Below are 26,537 nucleotides of genomic sequence, written 5' to 3' on the forward strand. Positions count from 1 at the left end.
AGATGTTAGATTTTGACACTCAGAAGTGAGGGTTTTCAAACTTACCGAGCTTCATCCTGCCCTCTTGGTCTGCCCCTACATGAGAGGCGTGAAATACCTAGTAAGAACTGCAGACTCCAGCTTGTCTCTGAGAAAAGATATATATTGTTTTAATATTTTAATTTAATTTCATTTTTTTGTTAGTTCAGAAGGCTTAAACAGAATCGTACTGATGTGATCCTCTAAGATAGTTTACAGCACACAAAGATTTAACTCCTGCCCATAAGCTGCACAAAACCAGTGTCACAGATGATAAGGAACAAACCCAAGTCCGGTATGAATGGCTCTAGATCAAGAAATGATTGCTTTTGCAATCCTTGTTGTGGTTGTGGCAGTGAAGAGAAAGGTCCCTTTTCCTGTTTCAAGTGTTCATATCGGCATCTCTCACCAATTCTCTGTTGTGCATTTATGCCAAAATCTTTTCAGCATGTTTTAAAATAAAATCTTCTAGCTCTTTCTTTGTTTAGGTTAATGTCTGTGTTTAAGCAGCTGTTTTGAAATACAGCGCTGTTTTTACACCAAAAAGAAAAATTGTTTACTTCTTTTACATTTTTTGGCACCCTTTTGTTGTTTAAATGTAGACAGCTACAGTCAGAGCTAGCAGAACGGTTCGTAACAAATCCCGCATTTGCTGACTTTTAGCTCGGTCTTTGCTTTTCTGTCTGGGAGAGTCCCAAGCCGTACGAATGTGCTTGATACTCGAATCTGCTCGCGGCGGTTGTGTTCAGCCTCACACCGCTCCCTCCAGCGATGGCACTTGCTAGTCTGGCTCTCTGCTTTCCTGGGGAATTAGGGTCGGTCCCTGTCCTGCTCTGCATGAGCCTGGCTTCTTCTGCAGGGCCGTATCTGAGTCCCCTCATCTCAGAGGGCACCCTCATCGTCTTCCCTGAGCTTTCTTAAAAAAGTCAGATAACTCAGGGCAAGGCAGTAGAGGAATAGCAGCAGGGCATTTTTTTTTAGTGCTGCGTTTTCACACAGACCCTTTTACTGTATGGTTTATTTGACTGGGGGCAGAGATTACATTTAATTTTATTTCATGTGCATGCTGTTCTGGCAGGAAAGTTGCAATCAGATCCTTATCAGGCTCATTTAGCTGCCTTTCTGCCAGGGCTTGGCAGGGAGTTTGTAAAAGCCTGTCCCCCAGCCCTGTCAGGCATTGTCCCACTCCATATAAAGCAAGACATCGCTTCTCCACAGTCTTTAAATATTCTTCTTGTGCAATTATTTGTGCAAGTGAAAATTAATCATTCAAATGTCCTTGGAAAGCAAATACGAGAAGGAGCTGGAGCATAGCCGAAATTGCCATTTAAATGCTTTTAAATTGAAGAAGCTACTGGCAGATAATGTTTTGGAATATTTGTCCTTCTTTAACGATACTGTACGCGAAAGTCCATCAAGTGTAGCAAGAGGCAATGTCTGGCTGGAAAAAGATAAGTTTTGGCATTTCAATTGCTTTTCAAGCTACTGTGTCATTGTAATACACATTGCCAGTCAATGCACAAACAGTAGTCCTGTGGGAAGTGTCATTAAAAGCTATTTTGTGATGTCTTTTAAGCAGAAAATCAGTCTTATTTAGCCAGGTATTGCACAGGCTAAACTAATTTTCCTCACATAGAATTCTGTTTCTGCCTTCATGGATATTTTGATTTTTGATTTTCTTAAACATTAATTGAGATAAGATCCTGTACAGAGGGGTATGCAGGGGGCACTTCACTGGCCTTGCGCTGCATGATGCCTACAAGAGACTCTGTTTGCTAACTGGGGAGTTTCAAGGGAGTGGTCCTCAAATGAAAGGACCCAAAAGCTGTTGTGGGGACGACTTCAAGGCAATACAGCATGTAGAGCTCAGAGCACTTACTTTGTGCCTCATCCAGGTAGAAATGTAAAAATGTGCCGAGATACATTACACTGATATTGCCTGGTTTGATTTTTTTCAGCTTTATGGCTATTGCTACCAAGACAGCAATGACATCCCAGACACACTGACGACCATCACTGAACTGGGCTCGCCTTTAGAGATGATTCAGCTTTTACAGACTTCCTGGGAAGACAGATTTCGAGTGAGTAACAACTGTTTTAAAAGGACTTTTAAGAGAGCGATGAACACAAAATAACATCAAGCAGGAAGCAGGGGTTATGTACTATGCAGTGAAATTCACGTTTATTAAATGTTTGCGTTGCATATGATTACATCTTTGTTTAGAAACAATATTAAGCACTCCCTTTCTGCAGTGTTTAAGATATTGTGCTATTTTGTCTGTCGATGTTATCTAATTGTAGCCAGTTTTATGCTTTTTACATGATATCTTCAAACATTTCTTACTTGGTAAAAGCTCAAGGCTTGGGATTTTTGGCATTGAGCGTTGTGCTCTGCAACTGGGATTTAAACAATAGAAGGATGTTACATTTCTCTGCTGATCCTTATCATAGGTTGGTTTTAGAATTGTTTTCTACTGCTTCCTGCTCTGTTCATCTTTTACTGGGGGAAGAGTGAAATAAATGTACACAAATCTCAAACCTGGGTTGTCCACTGCGTTGGCAATTTACCAGGAGCACGAAGGTCACACTTAATTTGTCCAAAATGAAGCCAGACTGCAGCAATGCTTTGATCAAGACAGCGCTGTCTTGCTCAGTGTGTATTGGGATGTGTCATCGGCTGAGGTCAACTCACTCCCTAAGACATTGCGAGGCAGCAGCAGTCTTCTTCTAAACTGCTGTGGATTGCATGGCTACATCTGTACCGGAAAATTAAAAGTGCGCCCGACTGATTTCGGAGACAAACCAGCAAGGTGCAGCCCACGTCTGTACTATTGAATTCTGGTGCTCTCTGAGGGGCGGGTGGCTGCACGCAGGGTGCCGGTCAGAAACTGTCCCTGGGCTGTGCTGCCTTCTGTGTTGTGCCTGGGGACGGCGCGGGAGAGCACCCTTGGTCCCCATCAGACCTGGGCCAGAGACCGTGCGAGCAAGCGTGTGTGTGGGATTAAGTTTCTGTGCCCAGGAATGTTCCCTGGAGGAGTTTATTTTACTCGTAGACATGGAGCAAGTGTGTTCCCTGCACCAACCTTCAGCTCACTTGTCCTGAAAGAAGTACGCTCTTGATAAGCAGTAGAGGTGCTCGTCGCAGCTCCTAAAGTACGGGACCATCTCATCCAGGGAATGCACATAATGGACTGTGTCGGCAACTGTGTACAAAGTAAATAACCAAGAGATGTGTTAGATTATGGGTAATAAACAGGAGAGAGGAGAGTTTCCTCCCAGCACGGATATTTCTGAGTGAGCAATTGCAAAGGGGAGATGAAGAAGAACTAGATGAAGGTGCTGAGCTGAGCTGATTCACAGAGGTGGAATAGCAGATGAGAAATTCCTGTGACCGCTGTAATGGCGTCTTAGTGTCATGCACATTAGCTTGTCTAGGGTGCAGCTAACGCGGAGAAGAAGGAGGAAGTGAAATCATGTCTTCTTGATGCATGACACTTATTTGCGGTCCAGTCCTGCAAATGGCCACATAAATATTGGACTTTATTCCTACAAATAATAATATCCTTGTGTTGAAGGACTCGGCAGTAAGTTTGCTGCCCAGATCCACGCCTCTGCACTCAGCAGAGCTGCGTGATACAGGGTGAAGCCCTCATCTGTGTGCTTAAAGCTTGTTGTACGGGGGACTTTGTGGAGCTAGCCTGGCAGCAGGTACACAGGGCAGTGTCCCGTCGGGGTTGGTCACAGAGGTTCCCGGTGCGGGAGCAGGGGCTTTTTGGCGTTTGAGGAAAAGGCAATAATGTCAGATGACAACCTGTGTTTTTATTCAAGGTAAATTCTGGGTTCGATGGCGACTGAAAATATGTGTTGTAGGTTATTTTGGGCTGGACGTGCCTTTTATATACAGCGTATTTCAGGATGGTACATACACAAGTCCTGTGTCCCTCCAGAGGAAGGAAAGAGAGATCAGGTCTGGCACCCCATAACCAGGCCTGGGTTCATCTACGCCTGCAGGCATCTCCCTGTGAACTGTGGTATCCCATAAGTAGGATAAAAATTCTCTAGTCTGGTCAAGCAGGGAAATGATTATAGAAGTGTACAGTAGTCCTAATGTCCCACAGGCGAAGGGTCTGTGAGGGATAACTTCAGCCATGCTCAGCTTTCTTAGGAAGGACACATTTAGGTGCTCCCCTGAGTATACCATTTATGCCCCAGGATTCAATTTGGATTTGACTACTTCAACGCACGTGGCCTTAACAGTGTATTTTAACTGAAAACAAAGATTCTATGTAAACAATAAAAAGCTTGCTAGACTGAATAAGACCTGTTATTAATTTAATACATAGAATAAAAATTCCAGTATTTAACTGTGTTCATATTAATGCTACTTTTACATTAATAGGTTACATAGTGGACTCTAAAGGAATGCAAGAATTGAAAACAGTACTTTGGTAAGGGGGCCGAGTTCAACATTCATCGAGTTTGCTGTGTAGTAATATTTGCTCAAGTTTCTAACCTGCAGTTGAAAAGCGCAGCGTCAGCACAGAGCTCTCACCCCAACTTCAAAGACCACGTGAGGGTCCACCAAGGTAGATGGACATGTACGTTTATCCTGAGGCACAATGAAGAGCTATGGAGGAGCTGTAGAGCTCCTCTTTCTGGGAATTTGCTTCCTTCTCCCCTGGAAAAAGGCAAACATAAGAGGAACCAGTGGAAAAAAAAAAATATAAAAGCAGTCAGAAGGCAGGATCAGCATGGAGGCAACACAGACGCCGTCTGCAGTTGGAGCTCCAGGCGCAGGCGTGGGGCAGTCTGGGCAAAACTTCCAGACCTGGGGTTTGTAAAAGAGCAGCATCAGGCTGCGTGGTCAAGGCCTGTGCGTAATGTGTTATTAAAAGTTAATGCTTTTATTTCTAATAAAAGTAAGAATAGCAACAATGAGCCCTGCTTCAAGAATAGTGTGGGAAAGCACTGGTAAAGAAGCTTATTTTTGTTTCAAGTCTCTAAGGGTTTTACAATCAACTATGTTAATCCTATGAAAAATACCTTAGTTGCAGGATTCAGTTCTGAGGATAAGTTATAACGCTTATATTAAGTCATATGTTTATGAACATATCTTCAGCTGAAGTGGTTTCCTTTATATACTTTGTACTGAGAAAATAACGCAAGGTACCCACGTTTTTGCATTCCAGATATGTCTCAGCTTAGTTCGGCTTCTGCATTATTTGGCTCACTCTCCTCTGGGCTCTGTGACATTACTGGATTTTCGCCCTCGGCAGTTTGTGATCGTGGATGGGGAACTGAAGGTGACGGATCTGGATGATGCCAGCATCGAGGAGAGCTCTTGCACCAGCAACAGCGACTGCTTCATGGAATTCCCCGCCAGGAACTTCACCCTGCCCTGTTCGGTTGAGGGACGGTGTGAGAGTATGAACGAGAAGAGGAATCTCTACAACGCCTACAGGTATGTGATCAAATAAGGTGAAAGAGAATTAAGAGCGAGCAAAAAGTCTCCAGCATCCTTTATAGTTATTCACATCGATGGGTACGTATTGTCTCAGAACCATTACCCAAGAGTAAGTGAAACCATGAATAATTGTTTTGTTTGTGAAAAAAAAAAAAAAAAACCACCAAAAAACCAACACGTAGCATTTACAACTTTGGAAATGTTTTGCATGCTTTGAGTGTGATTCACTACTTGTAGTCTAATTTTGTGTTGGTTCCATTCCACTGAATTCTTCACCCAAGTAGAGATTTTCATAGGAGTGAAACAAAGGTGCCTGTGGAGGTGGGGGCCCGTTGCTCTGTGCTGAGGCCATTCGGGCAGCTCTTCTTCGGTGTGAGTTGAGAGGGGTCATCACGCTCTTTCCACCAGTGGCTGAGGAAAGGGCAGAGGCAGAGTTAGAGCTCAGCTCTTCTCCTGGGCTCCATCTCGGAGCTCCCTGCTGCACTGGAGCCTGCCATGGAAGGGCGGTAACAGTCCCCAGTGCAGCCGTGGCACCCCAAAGAGCACCCTCAGGCACTGACCATCTGGGGCCTAATGCCAAACCTGTGAAAGCCAGGGGTGCTCCTTTTCACCCCTCTCCTGCCCCAGTCCCTGGTCTCTGCGTGGGCAGGCACTGGTGGACTGCCTCCTGGTGCTGCTCCCACTCTGCACCGTGCCTGTGATGGGGGATGCGTAGGTGACCGGCCATGCCAGGCCAGTTGGCCACGCTGAAGAAAGCGTTCAGCCAACACGTACGTCTTCCAAATTTGATTTTAAAGGTTTCTCCGCATTTACAGCGGGAGTCTTTCTGAGTGACGGCATTGTGTTTGTGGTCTCGGCTCTCCCCCATCTGCCATCGCTCCCCATGGAGGGCTGGTCCGGGATGCTGGGGGGGCCATGTTGTTGCTTTCCAGGGAGCCGGTAGGCGATGCTCAGTGCCGCGCTCCTGCCGCCACTGCTTCGGCTGACGGGCGCTGCTGGGGCAGGCAGCCACCTTCTCTGTTGCAGATAGGAGGATCTCAAAGCAACGCTGTAATGGTGTGCTCATTTCTCAGACTTCCCTTTCAAGTATCATGCCATTCACTGCCTGCCAGACCACAGCGAGGAGACGCTGCTCCGAAGAGAGTCTTCTGCTGTGGTCCCAGGGCGCTCACCAGCATATGTGTTGCATTAGCTGACCACACTGAAGTGGGCTGCACCACATGACAGCCATCTGCAGTTGTGCAGCGCAGTTTTCGGTGTGTCCTGCAAAATTTTCCGCTTCCATTTGCTTGGCTTCAAGATCTTGCTTAGCTTGCTAGCTTTTGGTTAAGACCGTTTTACTGGTCTGGCTAAGAAACCTTCAGTAGGCACCCGTCCATCTCGGTCGTAAGCGGGGACACGTCTGCGGTGTGGTGGGCTTGCGGCAGGTTGCTGGTCTCGCTGAAGGAAGCAGTCTTTTTCTATTACAATTCTTAATATTGCCTTTGAACCGCACACCGGCGTGTAACACACACACACGCGGTGCCCCAGTGTTTCCAGCCCCTGCTTTTGCTTAATTTGGTAGAGACGGTGGGTTTTTGTTCAACAGCAGATCCACGCTATGTAGGCTGCGCCCGCCTACACAAAGGCGTTAGCAACAGACTCTGCGCTTGTCTTAGAAGGCTAAATCTTCAGGTCATTAGGTATAGGCTAATTTCATATTTTCATGGATGCGCTCTGCCGCTGTAGGGTTAGAGATTGCCCTTAGGAAAGGGTTGCTGGTGCTGTCAGGTAGAAGTCAAAAGCAGCAATATGTCAAACAGCGCATAAACCCCTTGTAATTTGAAAATATAGCAGGCCCTAGCCTTGGGAGTGTAATTAGCCTATCTAGCTGGTTTCTTTATGAGGTAAATAATTAAAGGAGAGAAAACATTTTGGAAGAAACTCGACTATGCAAGAACTGTCCCATCTTGTTTTTCAGATGGTTACCTTCTGTCACAAATGTGTCTCTATGGGGTTTCCTCCAAATGTTTGGAGGAACAATTTTCAAAGCACTGGACAGTTTTGAAAGTAAGGATAAATAATATTTTGAATTATTAACCAATGGCTCAAATGAATTCTCCATCACTGACAATTCTCAAATTAAGATCAGATCGTTCTCAAAAAGAAAAAAGAAGGGGGAAAAAAAGGCTGTAGGAACAAATGTAAAAGGATCTGACAATCTGTGTTATGCAGATCACAAGGGATGCCACTGGCCCTGGAATCGATGAATAACAAATGTTCCTGCAATTAAGTTGTGCCAGTGTCTCTACATGTCAGAATTTCACGTGTGGGTGTTTGCGTTAGAACAAGTCGTATATTTATATAGGCATGGAAAAACAATAACCTCCGTGACTCACGCGAGTCCAGCGGTTAGCAAAGTAAATGACAACTACTGAATTTTTGCAAAGAACTACTCGTGATCAGTCAGACTCTGCTTATGGATAATCTCTAAACAAAACAAGTGAGGTAAAATTTACCAGACAAATTATTCATTACAAATGTTATACTGCTCTTTAGATTTCTATATGTATTTATATTGGCTGTTTCATACCCATCACTAAGAAAACCTACCTGGGGATAATCCCATTTAATAAATACATTTAAATAGATGACTAATACAAAAATAACAGTTATATTATTCATTATATTTTTATATTATTATAAATAATATTTATAAGATATGAAAAAGGGAGTTAAAATCTCAAGGGAATATTTGTTGTGTAAGTGGAATGTGTCAGTTCAATAATACCTGTGTCTATGATAAATTTTTGCTGTTGGTAACTTATTTTTTTTAATTTGTGCTTATGTAAGAAGTCTCCCTCCTGAGCATGAGTCCCTGGAGGTTTCTGTTTGACAATGTGGTCTCTGTATATGAAAAAACATCTACTTTGCAGGTTAGATGTAAAGCAGGTCAATTTCCCAATTGTGTTCCTATTCTGCATGTTGCCTAATATTTATGTCTGATGGTTCTGTTTATATTGTCAGATCCTGAACTGTCCATCTCTATCTTAGGTTGTTATGACACTGAGTTTGCAATGGGTAGTAATATTGGCAAAGTAATAGAAATTTAAAGAGCAATGTGAAAATTAAGTGTACTTCAAGTGATGGTAAAGGCATATTTTTTTTCTTTTGTAATTAAAAATGTTAAAATGCAGAATATACATCCATCAATGAATATCTACATGAACACATCTTGAATTTAGATAAATGATGAGAACAGAGAAGACATTCTGAATTGCAGCGGCATTAAAACAATAGAAGAAGGCTTTCTCCTTGCAATTCATTTGAAATTCTAAGAAAACTGTAGAAAAGAAAATAATAGTCAGTTATTTGAAATGAGCAGAAACTTGATTTATGCACTTTCAAGGTTTGAAAAAAACCTCAAGACTTCTGGGGTTGATGGTGTCCGTTTAGTTTGTTAAAATAGAGACAGCTTTGCAAATCATCACAATCCACAGGGCTTCATAGCAAATTTCTGTATTAATGGAACATTTACACGTGGTTACAAGGCAGCATTGTATATAACAGCATGGTCTAGGTATGCCAGACCGCTGCGTGAATGGTCTCAGCTATATATTTATTACACTATAGAATATAATAATATTTCCTGAATAGGTCAGTGGCTTATAAGCAATAAGAATTTTATTCCTTATGTTGTTCAGTAGTTACCAGACATTTGTAAACTCTTTTTTTTTTTTTATATATTTTTCAATATGGGTTACTTTTCCGTTGCAGGTTTTTTTTTACGTATCTTCTTCCACACAGTGCTCCATCCTCACTGAGACCATTACTGGATAAGATAGTCAATGCAACAGGTAATTGCAGTAAACATGGTAATGCCAAGTATGTCCTTTTTCAGTGTGACTATCACATTTGGGATGTGGGGGATGCAATTTTTATGTTCACTGCAATAGAACCAGATTGTTTTTCTATCCAGGATAAAATTTCCCCCATACAGAGAAGGCAAGAATGGCCCCATATACCAGAGAAATCCCATTTTGAGATTTTATGTAGGCTTCACAGAGGTATTTACTTCCTTCTGACACCTCAGCACTGTGGTGAACTGTGTCAGAATGCAATTCCTTGAGGGATCTGGAGGTACTTCTGTTTCTGGCAATGGGAATTTTAGTGATAAAACCAGGGTACTTCCTCATTGCCAATGGTAGCAGTGGTGCTTTTATACCTCAGAAGTCAGAGGCAAGTGACGTTACCAAAGACTGTAGAATTATAGAATGGTTTAGGTTGGAAGGGACCTTAAAGATCATTGAGTTCCACCCCCCCTGCCATGGGCAGGGACACTTTCCACTAGACGAGGTTGCTCAAAGCCCCATCCAGCCTGGCCTTGAACACCTCCAGGGATGGGGCATCCGCAAACTTTTCTGGGCAATTTGTTCCAGTGCCTCACCACCCTCACAGTAAAGAATTTCTTCCTAATCTTTACTAATTACCAAGGTAGCGCCTTTGGGACAAGATGAGTTGCATGTGCCGGTAAATCTGATTTCAGGGTTTTCGGTGCATTGTTCCAGGGGTTTTATACCTTGTACTGTGTGCATTCAATGGGGAAGGTAACGATGCTGGGCTATAGCTAATTAACAAGCAAAGCCTTTGGAGTTCCCTATATTGGCTGAAGTTCGTCGCTTGTGGGGAGCTCACCGCAGTAGTGTTTTCTGCCCGCAGGCCTGGCGTTCCCAGCTGGACGAGCCAGCCTTTGGCATGTCCAGCACGTGTCAGGTTGGAAACCCCATTTTGCAGTAACTCAGGGATTTCACGTCCACATCACAACGCCGCCACAGAGCAGGGCACGGTTGGGCTCTGATGCTTAGGGTTTTATCCAAATGCAGCCTTGTTTTGTCCTGTGCAGGTTGCTCCTCATCTAACTCATTCTTTTTCTGTGCTTGTAAAGGAGAACTTCACTGGGGAATAGATGAGACGGCTGCTCAGCTAGAGAGAGTTTTGAATCTATATAAGAGTGGAGAGTACCTACAGAATACGACCCGGATGCCGAAAGCTGGTAAGGTGGTCTTTCTTGAAATTTAAAATCAGAGACTTTGTCCTTATTTTGAGGTTTGAAAGGGCACATGTGCAGAAAATGGGGCTCAATGGCCCTTGAAATCATGCACATGGTAATCTGTTGTCTGCTTTGTGCTTCCTGGATGCCTTCTGAAGCCCTTCCCCTAAAAGAGGTAGCTGCACGTCCGTAGGTGTGAGCAGGCTGTAATGGGGATAAGGAAATCCAGCGGAGCGTTGCTCTCCATGGCAGACCTATGGAAAATGTTTTTTCATTGCATCCACACACTTCTCTGCTGTTGGAGTACCAGAACCTGCCCAAACATGAATTGGGGGGAATCTCATGAAGATGCTGTAACCCTCTGTGGAGTTACTGGGACTTACAGGAACTTCTTGCTTTGTAAGCACTTGTAGATTGAAAAAATAACATTTTTGCTTGCTTTGCAAGAGAAAAATAAGGTGTCCCTCAGCTGTCTGCCAGCAATGCAATAAAAAAGAAAAAAAAAAAAAAGGACAGGATGGAAATGAAGCTGCATAATAGTAGTTTTTTCATAAAATCTCTACAGCACCACAGGTATGTAAAATGCTATTCAAACAGCTATGGTACAGGGGGATGCGTATTCTTCCCGGATGGATAGCTTGTGGAATTATACATGTCAAAGAAGATTATGTATGATGGAAATGACTGTTAAGTCTAACAATTGAAAAAGCTGTTTTGCAAATTATTTTTGTGTACGTACAATATTCATGTCAAACTGTCAACATAATTGACTGCAAGTTGATAGGAAAATTATGGCTTTGCTGCAAAAGCTCAGTAAAGAGGGAAAGATGGGTTCTAAATGAAGATGAATGTTGGCACAGGGGGTTTGAAAAGTTCAGTGAAGCATTTGCTCTGTGAAAGAGACACAGGAGCCAAATTCATTCCTGTCGTAGCGCTGTTAACCTCAAAGGGCCATGACACCAGGGATGAATTTGACCCACTTATCAGAATAATTCAATATTTATTTTGTTGTAAAATTGGCAGGAAAATTGTTGCAGGTGTTCATTTAACTTTCTAATTTTCAGCTTTTCATCAGAATCTGTGCTGAGTGATGCCTGTCAACACAGCAAAATTATTTTCAGCAGCACAATCAATAGTACAAACACGTCCTTTGTTGAAGAAGTGCCAGGAGGGCTGAAGTTTTTCTGTGATGCTGGTTGATTCCAGATTTAACTGCCATATCAGGACAAGATGAAGTTTTGAATTTTAGAGGGCTGTCATGTTTATAAAGAATCTCAGGGAGCGAAGCTTAGGACAGCGCTAGTAAATGTAACCGTGCAGGTTTCTACAAATATGGAGCAGAGCTCCATGTATATTTGGCTACTGTAATAATTACACATTTTTGTGTTAGTTTAATTCCGTAGAGTCCTGGATAATATAACGCAGAATCTGCTACCCGTGTTCATGGTTAGTAACGCCCTTCTGTCCAAGGAGCTCTTTTTATTTGTAGGACACGGCTCATGGACTTAGGCACTCTACCGCAGGAGCAAAGATGTTGAAAATCTATAGATGCTTTGTGTAACATGTTTGGCCAGTCTACATTGTAAAGACTGTGAGCGTAATATTGAATTCCTTGATAGAAAAATGTTCTCTACCAATGGCAAGCCTGAGGAATCAGATATCTTAGTGGAAATTACACTTAGATGGGATGTGTTTTCAGACTCAGCTGCCATGCCTTTAAGATGTGCAGGCCTGTTTCTTGTTTGTTCTAAGGCTACTTTAACCAAACAGAAAAGGGGTTGTAATTTATTTCTATTTTAAGGCTCCCTTTCCTTGCCAGAAAAGCATGAAGAAGTTATATTGTGAGGGTGAAAATACGCCTACCTACTCATTTGTATCACTTTTAATCTGAACACATTCCTTCCTCAACCAGTATATGACTGGGAGTACCATGCTAGAATTAATTTTCAATATTCTCAGTCCAGAGATTATGGAATTAGAGATTACTAATTAGAAATTATTCAGATTATGGAATAAGCAGTTCTTCTACAGCATGGTGAAGTTGCAGGAGAAGGTGACAGTGGTGCTGGAAAGGACTGGTGTCTGAGTGTGCAACCTCTTCCCGCTGGCAGGACATTCCCAGCTGAACTGGGGTCCTGACTGCCGAAACCAGGGCTGAACAGCTGAGCAGATCAGATAATTTGTGTAACTCCCGATGGGCAGTGGAGGGAGAGACAGGTGTGAAAAGGGACAACTGTGACACTTTCCCAAGCTGTCAGCTGAGATGGTGCTTTGGCCCTGTTTGGGGTCTAGGAGGACACTATGTTTCTCTCTGAAAGCAAAAAAAAAAAAATAAAAAAAATTAAGGTGATTGTGGATTTTTTTTAAAACCTTTTCTGCTTTGCTCTACAGCATAATGAAAGTTCAAGGAGAGTGTTTTCCAGCCCAGTGCTAGGTTAAGATAAAACTAGAGATGATGGTGTGGTTCTCAGGCCAGACAGGAGCTAATCAGAGCTTTGTATTTGTACGCCAGTGTGCCAAGATTGGCCAGGCACAAGTTTGCATCGATTTTGCTCCAGATGATGGAAATCTCACAAGGTGACCTGTCTTCCAGGATGTTTGCTCTCTCAAGCAGTAGAAATGACAAGAATTAACAATGCCAGTCTCCTCTGGCATTTAAAGGGTTGTGACAAAATAAGGCCTTTCTGGGGTGTGATCTATTTTGAAATCCTAAAAGGGGACTAGAGGAGAATTCAGATCCAAGAATTGCAAGGTTTTGTTTTGTTTTCTTTTTTGGGAAAAGAAACCACACAAGGTTGAGGAAATGGTGCTTCAGAACTTGTCTTAGGTCTAAATGCTTTGAATTACCCGTTGTCTTGGATAGAGCGCTGTAAATTCTTACTAGAAAAGAAGAGATCATGATCTTGGGCAAGTGATCTAAGGCCGTAACTAAAACATAAACTTTGAGGACACAGTCTGTTATCTATCTGAACCTATGTTTTTGAAAGGAAGACCTCTTCCTATGAACACCATGAAGTGAGAAAGGTGATATTGATAATCAGTAGGGAAGTGACACGAAGAAAGTTCTCGTCAACCCAAGTGTTCCCATAAATAAAGTTTAACAAGATGACATAGTCATATTACAGAAGGTCTTGGATATTAAGCTTTCACTGTGCTTCAGTTGTAAAAGATTTTATAGTGTTGTAAATTATATTATGCTCTGGACTTTGCTTTAGTATCTTAGAAACAAAGTAGAGGCGTGGGAGACATTCGATAGCTACGTATGTGTTCTGTAATCATAAATCACACTACTGTTAATGTTGATATAGGAACATTACAGCGTTTAAAACAACACCATGAACAAATACTTTTATATTCCATTGACTGTTGGTCTCTCTTGCTGGAATCCAGAAAAATGTGAATTAAAACAGGAACCATGTATTTCTTCTGGCACATGTTATCTAAAAATGATTAAATCGTTCCATTAATTATCCAGATTAAGAAGACTATAAAAAACCTACTGATGCTCATCAGTAAAGTCCTGCCCCAGTATCAACATTTTTATTACGTACTGATTTGTACCAACTGGGTGTCTGGCCCTTGAGCTAAGCCCCAGCCCTTTGGTTAACTCAGAATTTACTCAGAAATGCGTGAAATCAGCTAACGCTAGTAAATCCAATAGCTTTGTTATTCATTAAAGCTAATAGATGACCCATTATTAGGCCTGGGGGTGTGCAAGCCCACAGAAAGGCGTAATTAGCTGCTGCTGTTAGTTGAAAGTACATTCTCAATGCTGAAAAAGCTGGAAGGCTGGACATAAAGCAAAGACACTTCATGTTTTCCTTTGTCTTAAGACAATTTGGCAGGATTACGCTGTATGTAAACATTTACAGTACAACAGTGTTTTGAAAAAATATTCTGCAGGGTCACTATAGCAACCTGCTTAGGAAATTGTAAATCCACCCAAGAATTACTGAAGTCGAGGTGGGTGTGCGTGCATGCATGCGTGTGTGTGTGTGTGTGTGTATGTTTGTGCACATGTGTATCTGTGAGAGAGAAATTTTTGCAAGGTTGCTGGAATATTGTTTGAGGCAGTTTGGATTCCCTGTGGCAAAGCGTGTGCTGCTGGAGGCGCTTGAAGGCTCAGCCGGGAACGTAGTGCAGCCCAGATTCCTGCTTTATCTGGCACTGGTGCCTTCGGTGTTTCTTTCCCAGGGACATCAAGGCCGCTGCGTGGCCAGCTGAGGGGGAAAGGCACAGAGGACTTTCGCGTCAGCAGCCGGGCGACCCCAGCGCAGACGGGAATACCGGAGCAGGTTCCTTTGCACGGCACTGGAAATGCAGTGGGGCTGTATTGGTTAGTTGTTGCTCACGCGTATCTCCAGCGCTGCGCAAGCCGTGCGCCCTGTTCACTGAGCAACGTGTTCTGCTGTCGCTGAACTTCTCTAGGTCCAACTTGGCAGCAGTGTACAGCAAAACTGATGGGTTAGGTCCTCAGCTCCTTTCAAGAACACTAAAGAAGTCACCGAGTATCTTTTACAAATCCCGTAGGCATCTGTCTTTGAGCTTAAATACGCCGCACACGTGTCCCTAGACACCTTTTGGCTCGTCCATCATCAGCATCATTGTTTTTATGAGCCAGATGCGGCTTACAAGCATCTGTGGCACTAGTTGGGGCTAGTTGCCGTCAGTAGGTAGGTGTGAGCCGCAGAGGTGGCCGTGGGTGCAGAGCGGCTCCGCAGCCCGGTGAGCGGCCCTGGGACGTGGGGCACGAGGCAGGGAAACCGCTGCAGCTGTGTCATGTTAACGGGAATAAAATGTAAGGGAACATGTCGTTCTTCTCCGTATTTATTTGTGTTTCGGTGACAGCCTGCATACCGATTTAAATATGGCTCTACTGTAAGCACAATAGAAGCATATAAAAAGAGGCGAGCCTTCCTTCGCTTCCCGCCTGCGCGCGGGAAACAGCCAAAGGACGGAAATACTCACCAGAGGAGCGGGGCTATCTGCCGGTCTGACGGCAAAGCCCTGTCCTGCCAGGCCTGTCTGTCCTTCCAAACAGTTGGGATTCGTCAGAAATGATTGAAAGCAGAGGCATGCGGGATACGCCTAGCGTGTTGTTTTCTAGATATTCCAAAAAATAGCTTGCTGTAGCGCAACTGCACATACAGCTTTGCGAGGCTTGTTGTCAGAAGCATGTTTAAATGGGAGGCATTGAAGCATGAGGAAAATTTCAGCATAAAATGAAGCATACTAAAAACATAAGTGTATTATTGTCTATTTGGGATCCGATTCTCTTCTCCTTAAGTTCCCTGGGAACTGGTGGGGACTGTTTGTAGAGCAAAACAGCGCTCAATACCGCTTTTGGCTGAGATTGGCAAGATCAGGTTCTTTCTGCTTACTTGTAAGCAAAACAATTAAAAGCAAATCCAAAATCGACTGCCAGTGCTCCTCTCGAGAGTGGAAGAAAAGGAGTAACATGATTTCTCTCCCAAGGATGACCGTTACTGCCTATGTGTCATTAACCAATAGTGTATTGGCAGGTGATAACTAGAAAAGAGAACTGGGCAAATTTCCAATGAGTAGCTGTATACTTGGTAGTAAAAATGCAATCTGGCTGCTGGGGCTGAAATAAACGGTCATTAGGACTGATTAAAGTCAGATTTAGGGTGATTCAAACAAGCTAAAAGGGGGAAACCACAGGCGGTTTCACATACTTTATTATATACTTGTGGAGTTATTTATATGATTCAGTCTAGTACAGTGAAAATTAGTGTGTTTATAGATTGTAGTCGGCTTTGCGACAATGCAGGTGATTTTTGATGGAAAAAAAATAGAATAAGATTTTAAAGCACTGGCTTTCTTTTATAGCTCTTGCACCAGTCAGTGATGCTGCACGTGGCTTTTAAAGATGCCTCTCTTACCTGTCACAAGAAGGTGCTCGTTTGGGAAATGGCTGTGGCTGTTGTGGGGGCTGGCTAGCACTGTAAAGAAACTTTTAAGAAGATTTTGGCCTGATAGAAACAGTGTGTTTTGATTGACCAGAGCAAACTTGTAAAAATATTTTCAAACTATTAAAAATATCGCAAACCAAAACTTTTGAGGATTGCCCAGATTCAGCATAGCAAGATACTTTGAAGTTCCAAAACGTTTACAGGGCAGGACAGATGGTTCCTGGTGGGATTTATTTGTGTAACTGTGAGCAGCAAATCAGCTCCCATATGCTAAGCTGGAGTAAATCTGTCATAAGTGACATCAAGATCAGGCTTACTGCATTACATTTATTCGCTTCAATCCTCACAAAATCGATAGATGAAGAAAAGGATTCCTTTTTCCGTTGTGATACCAGTAGGAGTGTCTTGTATTTCTCTGATCTATTCCTTGCCATTACCTTGATAGACTTTATGTACTCTGTGTCAAGCTATGTGTATGTATGCAAAAGTGTAAATTTATGGCTGCATTTATAGTATTAGGCAAGTATTTATTGGTTTTAAACACCATTAGTCTGGAAATCGACCAGAACTTTGACCTTTTTATGATGTGATTTACTGCCGTGAGCCTTCAAATTCCACGGACTCCATTTACGCAAGTTTCAGGTCTTGGCAGGACAAAAACCTGAGCTGGAGCTGTCTCTAAACCAGTGGAGTATTGCTTAATTGAGCAAGTAACTGCACTGTAGTGACCAGGGTGATCATTTAAAGGTGCGGGGGAAGCCCAGCTGTCCTGCTGGCTGGGGCTAATGGAGGGCAAGAACGAGCAGGAGGCGTCTCGCATTGCTGGGGTACGTCTCAATGGAGGGGCATCCTTCAGGAGCGCCCTTCTCGTTCGTGTGAGAGGAGTGCGTGTCTCTACAATTCGTACAAATAAGGGCTAAGGGGTCAGCTCCCTAATTTGTCGCTGTGTAAACAAGAGATTCCTGGGATATTTGCCTTTGCCGTGCAAACAGGGAAGGCAGCTACCTTGCTCTGCTCGAGATCAAGTGAGTTTTGGAGAGAAATGGGGTTTCCTCAGAGCAGCGCTTCGTTGGTGTCGCAGTGAGTTTCTGATCAGTTCTGACTGTAATAGTTTAAGAGGAGATCCCATGTTGGCTTCCCAGGGTGACGGGAGCACCTGGCTGGTTTGGGAGCATGAGCCAGGGTGCAGGGCCATCGCGTGTCCCGCTCTCTGCGCCTCGTGGCCGCCTTCCCATCGGGATGCTCCCAGGCAAAGGCACTCCTGGGCAATCATCCCTGCTGTGGCAGTGGGGAGAGGGGCTGCCTTCCTGCCTTTCCCCCTCACTGCATCCTGCTCCCCTCCCCACAGGCAGCGTAGGCAGGAGGCTCAGGTCCCCAGACTGCAGGCATTCAGCAGTCTGGGCCAGTTCAGGGGAGCTGCCAGAGGCTGCCTTTGTGGAGCCCGTGTGCCTCTGTGCTTTCACTTAGTCTCCAGGGGCTGTATTTTAACCTGTCTAGCACTTTCACCTGTCTAGCACGTCTCCCAGCCAAGGAAAATGCTCTTTGCATGTGGGTCGTGCTGCTGTGTACCTGTTTTGCTACCCTGTTCCCATGAGGCATTGCAGACGGTGGTGGTATCCCTCGTGTAGGAGTTGGCAGGGAGAGGCAAGGAGAGTAGGGAGAGCCACAGGGCTCTGCTGCGTGGTGAGACCACCCTAAGTGCTGACATGGAGGTTTCCATCCTCTGCTGCTACCCGCAAGCCAGGAAACTCGCCATCACCATTGCTGGCCCAACTCTGTTGATTAGTGTGTCTAAGCTGCCCAAATGATTTACCTGGCTTGGACCCCTTGGAAAAGTCAATGGAAAGGGAGAGCTTGATCTCCTACCTCTGACAGACCCTCAGGTCACGTAAATAACTGCTGCTCTTTTGAAATCTGTTTACGTCAGCTGAGACCCTCACCCCTGACGGCTGTACTGGAAACAGCGTTGAGATGAAAGAAAGTGCTATAGGTGTATTAAGAGGCATATCTGCATGCAGAAGAGTTTAAAAATTGAACAATAATTCAAAATAAGGGTCTTCCAGATGGGCTCCTGCCTTGCATGGAGGAAAACACACAACGTGATACAGGGCTGCTCTGCTTAGTGCCCTGATGGTGTGCTGAGGGATGCTGCAGCTCCCTCCCAGCCCTGGCGTGGAGCCCAGCAGGCTCTGAGACCGCCGGCGGGAAGGGCTGGGGCATGGTCCTTGCCGGCACGGAGAATCAAGCAGATGCTTCGTCGTCTTCCGCTACAACCAGTGCCATCCTTCTGTGAACATCCTCTGTGGTGTGGGGTTTGGCGCAGTGCAGTGTTGGGTGCAAAGGAAAGTTGTGGGTAGTCACATTTTGTATCTGGTCAATGTGGCACGCACGCTGACACAGAGAGTTGTATATGGCACCGAAAATGGTGAATTGATTTTTTGCGTTTCATTTGCACATATCGTTTTACTGACCTTGGCTGTGAGGTACTAATCAATACTCAGCAGTTACCATACAGACATAAGAGGATATTATTGAGTTAAATTCAATTATTGCTGTTGCACTGTACAGTTGATACAGAAAATTAAAAAAAAAAAAGGCACTTCACCTATCTAGCCAGTAGCAGTTTGATTCATGCTGTGACTGTTCAGCAGAAGAAATACATATGTTTTTGATGGAGACGTGACCATTTGTAATGTAAAACTGCATTTTTATTTTGGTTGTTTTTTCTTTGTCTGTGTAAGCCTGCATTTTCTGAATTAATGACAACTTTTTTGCTTTTGATTTAAGTGAGACATGATCGGCTCTGATTTTGCTTCTTCTCTGTGAATGTTTCTTATGATGCTTTTAATGAGCCAGGCTTAAAACAAAGTAAATGCATTTACTGCATTTGTTTCCCACTCTTTCAGGCCGCGTGGTGTGAATGAGCATTTGTGGATGTGAACTTCTTTTCCCAGTTGAAATACTGGCAGTTTAGAGTAGTAGAGGGACTCGCCTTTGACTCAGTGGTGTTGGTACAATGTGCTGTCTGAAATACTAGCAGGCTGAATCTGCAACGTCAGGCAGAAAATGCCTGAACCAAAGTGACTTAAGAATAGGCTGTGAGTCAGGGCCGGCAGCTCTGGTTTCCATAATAGATACAATTAGAAGAAATATAGAATGTATTTCTTTTTTTGAATAGGATGTGGGGGGGTGAGGCGGGGGGGGGAGGACCGTCAATTTGTGCGTCTGGAGGCTAAATAGAAATGTTTATAAATGATTAGTTGAATTTGCTGATGCATTCATTAGAGAAACCCCCCGTCAGCGGCTGGGAAAGTGAGAGGAGCTGCGAAGAGAGAACAAGAGGCAGCTCATAAAGGCAAGTGAGACTGAACGGCAGCCAAGGGAGAGGAGTAATCGGCAGGGCAGTGCGGAGGCGCTGGGCGAGGACCACGCTGACATGCTCCCGCTCCTTCCCCCCCGCCTCTTCGGGGGCCCATCAAGCGACTCCCCTTTTGTGCTAATCTGAGCGAGCAAAAAAAGTTTGCTTAATTAAAAGCCTGTCTTTTCTTCCTTGTCTAAAGGAGCCGGAGGAAAATAGCATGCTCTTCTGAGGGAGAGGGAGGGCTGGGAACGCCTGGTCGGGTCTCACCCCGACAATCCCGCTCACTGTTAAGAAGTAGGACAGTGAGTCAGTTCATTCAAGTGGATGCTGTTTATTCAATGGGACATTCTTCCTGTAAAACTCCTAATAAAACCAAAGCCTCGCCTACGCAGTGGGGAAGGGGAAAGGGTTTTGTGCACAGACTTATTTACAGACGCTTTCTGGAGAAAAAAAGGTGAGAAGAAGAAAGGAGGAAGGGAAAAGGAAAGTAAGGTGCAGGGCTATAAACACGTTTGGGAGTAAACCGGGGCTGGTACAGTCTAGCCCGTCACCTTTTCCGTCATATATCCGGCTCCTAAGCTGCTATAATAAAATTTGCCTGCTAAAAACAAGCAGTTTGCTGGAGTTTTCAAAACGATTGCTTTGCTCTGGTTATTTGCAGAGTACAGACGGGTGCCTGAAGCTTTTATTCCCGATGAGAACTACAGATGCTGGCCATCTTACCATCATAAGGGCTGCCTCCTCTCCGTGTTTGACGTCAACGAAGCCATTGAGATCTGCGACAGCTACTCCCAGTGCAAAGCTTTCGTCCTAACTAACCAGACGACGTGGACAGGTAGGTCACAGATGCTGCGGAGCAGAAGCAGCAGCTGGATCATGTCTTCTGGCTGCTTTAAGTTTGGGGAGGGTGCTGGGCTGGGCTGTGGGTGCCACCAGCAGCAGCTAGAAGTGGGATAGTTCCTGAAGCTCCAGCCGAGGCACTTTTGGTTTTGGTGGGGCTTCTCTTTGCCAGCTGTCATCAGAGCGGGAACCTGCGGACAGACTCAGAGGAGCTGGCACCAGAGGGCTACCAGCACATGGACCACAGGTCTCCAAACCGCGGGATCTGAAATTTTATTTTAAAACACAGCGGCAGAAACAACAACAAAAGCCCATGGCCTGTTTCCACAGTTAAATGTGCAGGACATGGTCCAACATCTGGATTTAAATAAATCTTTCCAATCCATATGGTTGTTGCGGTTTGACACAAAACCAAACAGGTTCTCCTGTGCGTCTAGCTGGGACTTCCCAGCTGGTGTCAGACATGCCCTACCTCTGGTGGGAACACCGTGCTTCTAGCAGTAGGGCTTTGGCTAAAGGACAGCAAGGAGGGAGGGTTTAAGACCAGGTAGAAGTAGAAGCAGAACTTCCAGAGGAAAATCCCATTTGCCACCACAACTCATTTTCTTGTCTAACGGAATGCATTCGATGAAAAGAGAAATACATTTTCCCAAAGGTCTGTGGGCCTGGTGGTCCCTGCGCAGCTCCCCTGAATGCAGGCAGTCGGTGCTGATTGACATCAAGCGGAGAATTGGCCCTGGCTCGCTGTTTCTGCACCAGACCTGTGCCTGTTTCAGGCAACTCTAGAGCACTCTGAGAAACAAAAAATGTTACAAGTCCCTGCTAAACGTCTCCGGTAGCTGCAGCTCTGGCGTGGCTGAAGGGTTCAAAGAGCTGAGTGCTGCAGGTGGCTCCCATCCCCATCCGTGCCCCTTCCCCGTGTGCCCGGCAGAGCTGCCTGTCCTGCAGCGTTCCCCTGCGCACGCTGCACCCTTTGGGGATGGTCAAGAAAAGAGATATGTTTGTGCCTGTAAGGTGCAAGGGACCATGTCCGTGGTTTCTTTGTAATCTTCCCCCAAGATGAAACCTCCGCTGAAGTCAGGGTGAGGTTTTCTTCTGTGTGTCATCTCCATGTGCGCAGGGCTGTTTTTTTGCCTGCAGTTGCTGTTTTCTGCCAGGGCCAGGTCGGCTCCCTGGCTCCTGTCTTTGAGCGGAGGGGTGGCTAATGCTAGCCAAACCGAGGGACAGCTGATGGAAGTCCCTGCTCTGCCATAGACTTTAGCGTGAGAAGTTATTGAGGCTCTGAGGCTCAGCTTTCTGCGTGTACATCTGCAATCGCAGCATGTCTTAACCTTAAAATCAAAACTTACCTTGCATGCTGTTGGGTGCTTTAGTTGTGCTTAGCTGAGCAGCATAAATATACCTCAAAAGCCAGGTTTATGTATATGCCTATTTCTCAGGGCAGGTCCCCAGTTCTAAAAGCATCACAAACGAGTAGAAACTTTAGGCAGTTCATACGTTTCAGCGTGTTTTGGCATTGTACTGCTATGGCTTTCTGCATTTCTTGTACATCTGAGAGTTGTGAACAGCGACTTCCATGGAACTCAGAAAAAACTAATTTATATTAACCTTGCCTGTGACTAACCAGTCACTACTAGGTCATCATGACAGACCATCTATAATCAGACTTTGAAGTTAATTAAAATACTAAAAAGTAATTATTATGGCACAGGGAAGTGCGTAGGAAGTTTAGAGCAGCTCCTGTCTCAGGTTATAATATTAAAAGCAAATGAGACATAGTAGCAGTATTTGTAGTCTTATTTATCATGCCCTTTACCATGTGGTTGCTGATGCTTAAGCACTCGACTCCCTGAAATCTGGAGTATGGAAATTTGCTCAGTAGTTGAGGCTTCCCATTTGCCGTGCGATACTTTTTAAGAAAATAGTGTTATGGGAGCCCCCTAGAGAGGCAGGCTGGGAGTAAATGGCATTTGGTCTTCTTTCTGAAGATAAAGAGAGGGAAGGCAGAGGCTGAATAGGTGTGGAAAGTATCTCTGTGGGCTCTGCCCCAAGGAAAGGCAATGACAGGGGGGTCCGTGGGACGGCAGGTACCCAGCGAGAGGCTGGGATGTGGGTAAGATCCCAGGTTGGTAAGCGTGGGGAGATACAAGAACTGTGCTGCAGCACCCATGGATACCGCTGAGCGAAACCTCACCAAATTCAGCCCACGCTGGCCCTGGGGTGTGTGTGGCAGGTGCCTTACGCTGCCCAGGCTGTTACCACTTGTTGGTGGTTTCTGTGTGAGGAGTGGAAACCCTGTTCCAGCTTGTTTAAAACCCAGAGGTACGAAGTGATCAGCAGGAGCTATTTCAGAGAAAGTTGTCTTTAACATAGATTGCACTGATTAGTTTTGCAAAGATTTGAGCATGTAAAGACGATACTGCTCCTGTATAATCACATGAATGCGCTGGACCCACGCTTGTTTTCATCAGTGGGAGAGTCTTTAAAAGCGTTTTAAAAGGTCGTTTGAAATTTGTTTTAAAATCTTCAGACCTTTCCTTCAATTACCATGTTAGCTGTGTGCAGCCGTTATCTTGACCATAATTACATAAAATACACTGAAAGCAGGGGAGATTCATTGTCATTCCGTGTAGATGAAAGCATTTCAGTTTTATACCAGGGAAAGGTAAGAAAGAGTTCACTCTCGGGTTGCCCAAAGAATGTGTAGATTGAAGAAGAATATGCAATGTCAATATTTTAAAGTTTGCAACCTTTTGCTTACCACTTCTAAATAATTTCCACTCCTTTTTCCTATTCGGTGCAGGTCGGCAGCTTGTCTTCTTCAAGATGGCCTCAAATCATCTCATGCCTGATCCTGACAAGATAACATATGTGAAGGTGACAGACTGACACCTAAAGTGGCTCAGTCCGACGCGTGAGTGACAAGAGCTGTTTGTGTATAAATATAGGCAGCTGTTAGGTATAAGGCGGCTGTGGCCGGAGAGATAATTGCACTATTACTCATTCTAATCTATAGAGTGCTAAACAAAACTTTAAAGAAATAACCTGCATGACCAGGATGAATGTGCAATAAGACAACATTTTGAAAATGTGATTTTTTTAAAAAAAACAACAAAACAACCAGAAAGCGAAATACAAGATATGATACACTGTTAGGGTATAATTTTGGTTATAAATCAGCTGGCAGCTCTGGCTTTTCTAACCAAGGTTAGTGTAATGTTTCTGACCTGTGCATGTGTGCGCAGGGATGAAAGTTGATCGTTTCTATGGGAAGTCTGTATCCTCCGCGCTGATATTTATTTGGGCACGTACAATCACAACAGAGTAACTGAAGCGTATCAGTTTGTAAACTGAATAGCAAATGTTACTGAAGACAATCAGCATTTGTGTTAAAGCTATCAAATATGCAACGCCGGCGTCTTTGTCAAAAGGAAGGAGTTGGTTATGTTCAGAATTGCAAGACTGTAGCTAATTTTCATTTTTGCTTCCAATGTTATCATAAAGTTTCATTTTTAATTTAAAAGAGCCATTTTGTAGGTCTAGCAAATCACATAAGCATATGAATAGTCCCACTGAAAGGGTAGGGACTTACCCAAGTGCCGAGTGCCTTGCTGAATAGCGGTAGGCCTAAGCATATGCTTACAATTAAGCCTGTGCTTAAGACTTTTGTTGAATCAAGTTTGAATTGTTCAGGAAGCCATGTCTTTGACAGACTGGCAAGCAATCCAGCTGGTGGAACAGGACGAGTTTAATAGCTGTCTTGCAGTTATCCGTATTTTTTGTCATCAAATCCTTGGTTTTCTAAGGCACCGCTTGCTAATTCTTAGAGTGAATGAAGTAAATGACTTTAATAATGTCAAATGAATGCTAGCCTTAATTCTATATAAAATGTGTTTTACAGGCATGGTGTGTCTAGAGAATTTGCTTTCAGTGAAAGCAATAAAGTAAATGCTAAAGTGACCAATGTCATACTGTATTGTAGTTTGTACAGTCAGGAAAAAAAAAAATGTGCTTTTGTTTCTCAAATAGTTTATTTTTGTAAAAAAAATAAAAGATAAATACAATTTCTTTCATACTCGACTTTTTTGGTGTGTGTTGAAAATAAATGCCTACATCCCATGAAGACTTAGACATAATGTATTCTGTGTAAACTTAAGCCTGGGATATTTTTTTCAGGAAGGAACTGAGGTTGTTCCAATGGCTCCCAGCGTGGGGTGTGTTTCTGGGGGTACGCGGTAGCTTTGTCTACGTGGTTGCCTGTCGCAAAGCAAGTGGCCATGAGAAGACAAGGCTTGAGCAGGCTTTCTTTCTCTAGTTTGAGTCACATTAGTACCAGTCTTTTAACATTTGGAAGGGATGAGGATGACAGCAGAACCTGAAGGAATTGCTCATCGGGCTAAATGATGGTTTTTCTTGCTGGGCTATACAGAGAAGGGTCTGGGAAGGAGGGCAGGAGAGCCAGGGAAGCCAGGCAGAAGTGCTCATAGCCTGTGTGACTACACAGGAGAGATGGTGACACCGTCGGCAGCGGGTCTCGTCTCGTTGCGGTTTCTCTGAGGTCACTGATACCCTAACGACTTCTGGCAATTGACTGAAATGACATTCTGAAATGGCTGTAACTCACAAGTTATCAAACTTCCAGCCGTAATAGCTCAGCTGATTGTGTCGCCGTGCACTTAGGAACCCATCAATCATGCCGTGGTAATAAACAAACACTACAGATTCTTTTAAAATTGCTACATAAATCATGCCAACACATACTGCACAATTCATTGAAGTGATATGGGTTGTTGGCACTGGGATGCTGGTATGTATTTTGAAAGTTTTTAACCTCCCATGATCGCCTTACCTTTAAGCACTGTATACCACTCCAAAAATACTTAGCGTTTAAAAACAATGCGAATGGTTAAATTCTTTAGTTGCTTTCCTAGGTAAAATATATCAACATTTAAAAGAAAAAAAAAAAAAGATATCCATGGTAATTCTTTAATAGTGTAGTCAGGTAACTTAGGATAATTTCATTCCATCACTTTCCGCGCACCGGAAAAAAATGCTTCTTAAGTCAGGAATTGTTTATTCCTGGAATTAAACAAACTTGCCAAATCAATTTACATCAGCTTTTGCAAACAGAGATCAAGTAAGCAAGAAAGAAACGTAGCCGTGAGCCAAGAAGCTGGATTCTAAATTTCAGCGGTAATCAACTCTATACAGGCGGTTTTATAACTATTTGAGGGTAAGGCTTTCCAGTGGAAATACTGATTAAAATCTTAATAAGGGAGGCGTGATACTACAATAAGTGAATTTAATAGCGGTAATAAGCACTGGTAAAAGTCTGAATTTACTGGGAGAAAGTGTCTTTGGCAGCAGTGGGTCTGATTCAGCAAAGTGCCTGCCTGGCACTTGTGGCATGGAAACCTCTGAGAAGCCACGGAGGAGGAGGAGGAGGAAGCAAGGCACAAATGAGCTGGCAGGTCTGGGCCAGTCAGCCTGAGAGCTGCTCCACGTCATCTGTGGAAAAGGCATTTCTATCTCTTTTCCCCCTAACGTTTTGACTGCTTTTTACATTTCCTGGCTTCCTCAAGCCACAGGGTAGAAATATGAAAGAAGACACCCACAGGGCTTTAAACGACTGATGTCTGTGTGCGTGCGTGCACGTGTGTGTATGTGTATACGTATTTATGTACGTGTCATGCTGAACAGGGAGAGCTTATTTCCTCAGTGAAAAACCAATTGGCTGTGCACAAAATGAAGTGCTAAACAGGATGTTGAATTCATCTGGAGAAGTGAGAGCTGCGTGAAGTGGTGGGTGCTGCGGCTCTGCGAGGGGCTGTGCTGAGCGTTTGGTCCCATCCAGCACCGCCATGCCCCGGCTGGGCTGCAGCTCAGAGCATC

At 44.1% G+C, this 26,537-nt stretch overlaps 1 protein-coding gene across 1 annotated transcript; it reads left to right on the forward strand.

Annotated features, from left to right (window-relative positions):
• The first annotated feature begins 1,291 nt into the window (after positions 1 to 1,291).
• Positions 1,292 to 24,051, forward strand: PKDCC (protein kinase domain containing, cytoplasmic). The gene is made up of 7 exons (XM_009888631.1): positions 1,292 to 1,417; positions 1,977 to 2,099; positions 5,208 to 5,479; positions 9,239 to 9,318; positions 10,407 to 10,514; positions 20,467 to 20,640; positions 23,449 to 24,051. The coding sequence occupies exons 1-7, from the start codon at positions 1,292 to 1,294 to the stop codon at positions 23,532 to 23,534; spliced, it is 969 nt and encodes a 322-aa protein (XP_009886933.1). The 3' UTR covers positions 23,535 to 24,051.
• The last annotated feature ends 2,486 nt before the right edge of the window (positions 24,052 to 26,537 follow it).

This window comes from Charadrius vociferus, unplaced genomic scaffold (assembly GCF_000708025.1).
Source record: "Charadrius vociferus isolate BGI_N301 unplaced genomic scaffold, ASM70802v2 scaffold340, whole genome shotgun sequence".
Classification (NCBI taxonomy): domain Eukaryota; kingdom Metazoa; phylum Chordata; class Aves; order Charadriiformes; family Charadriidae; genus Charadrius; species Charadrius vociferus.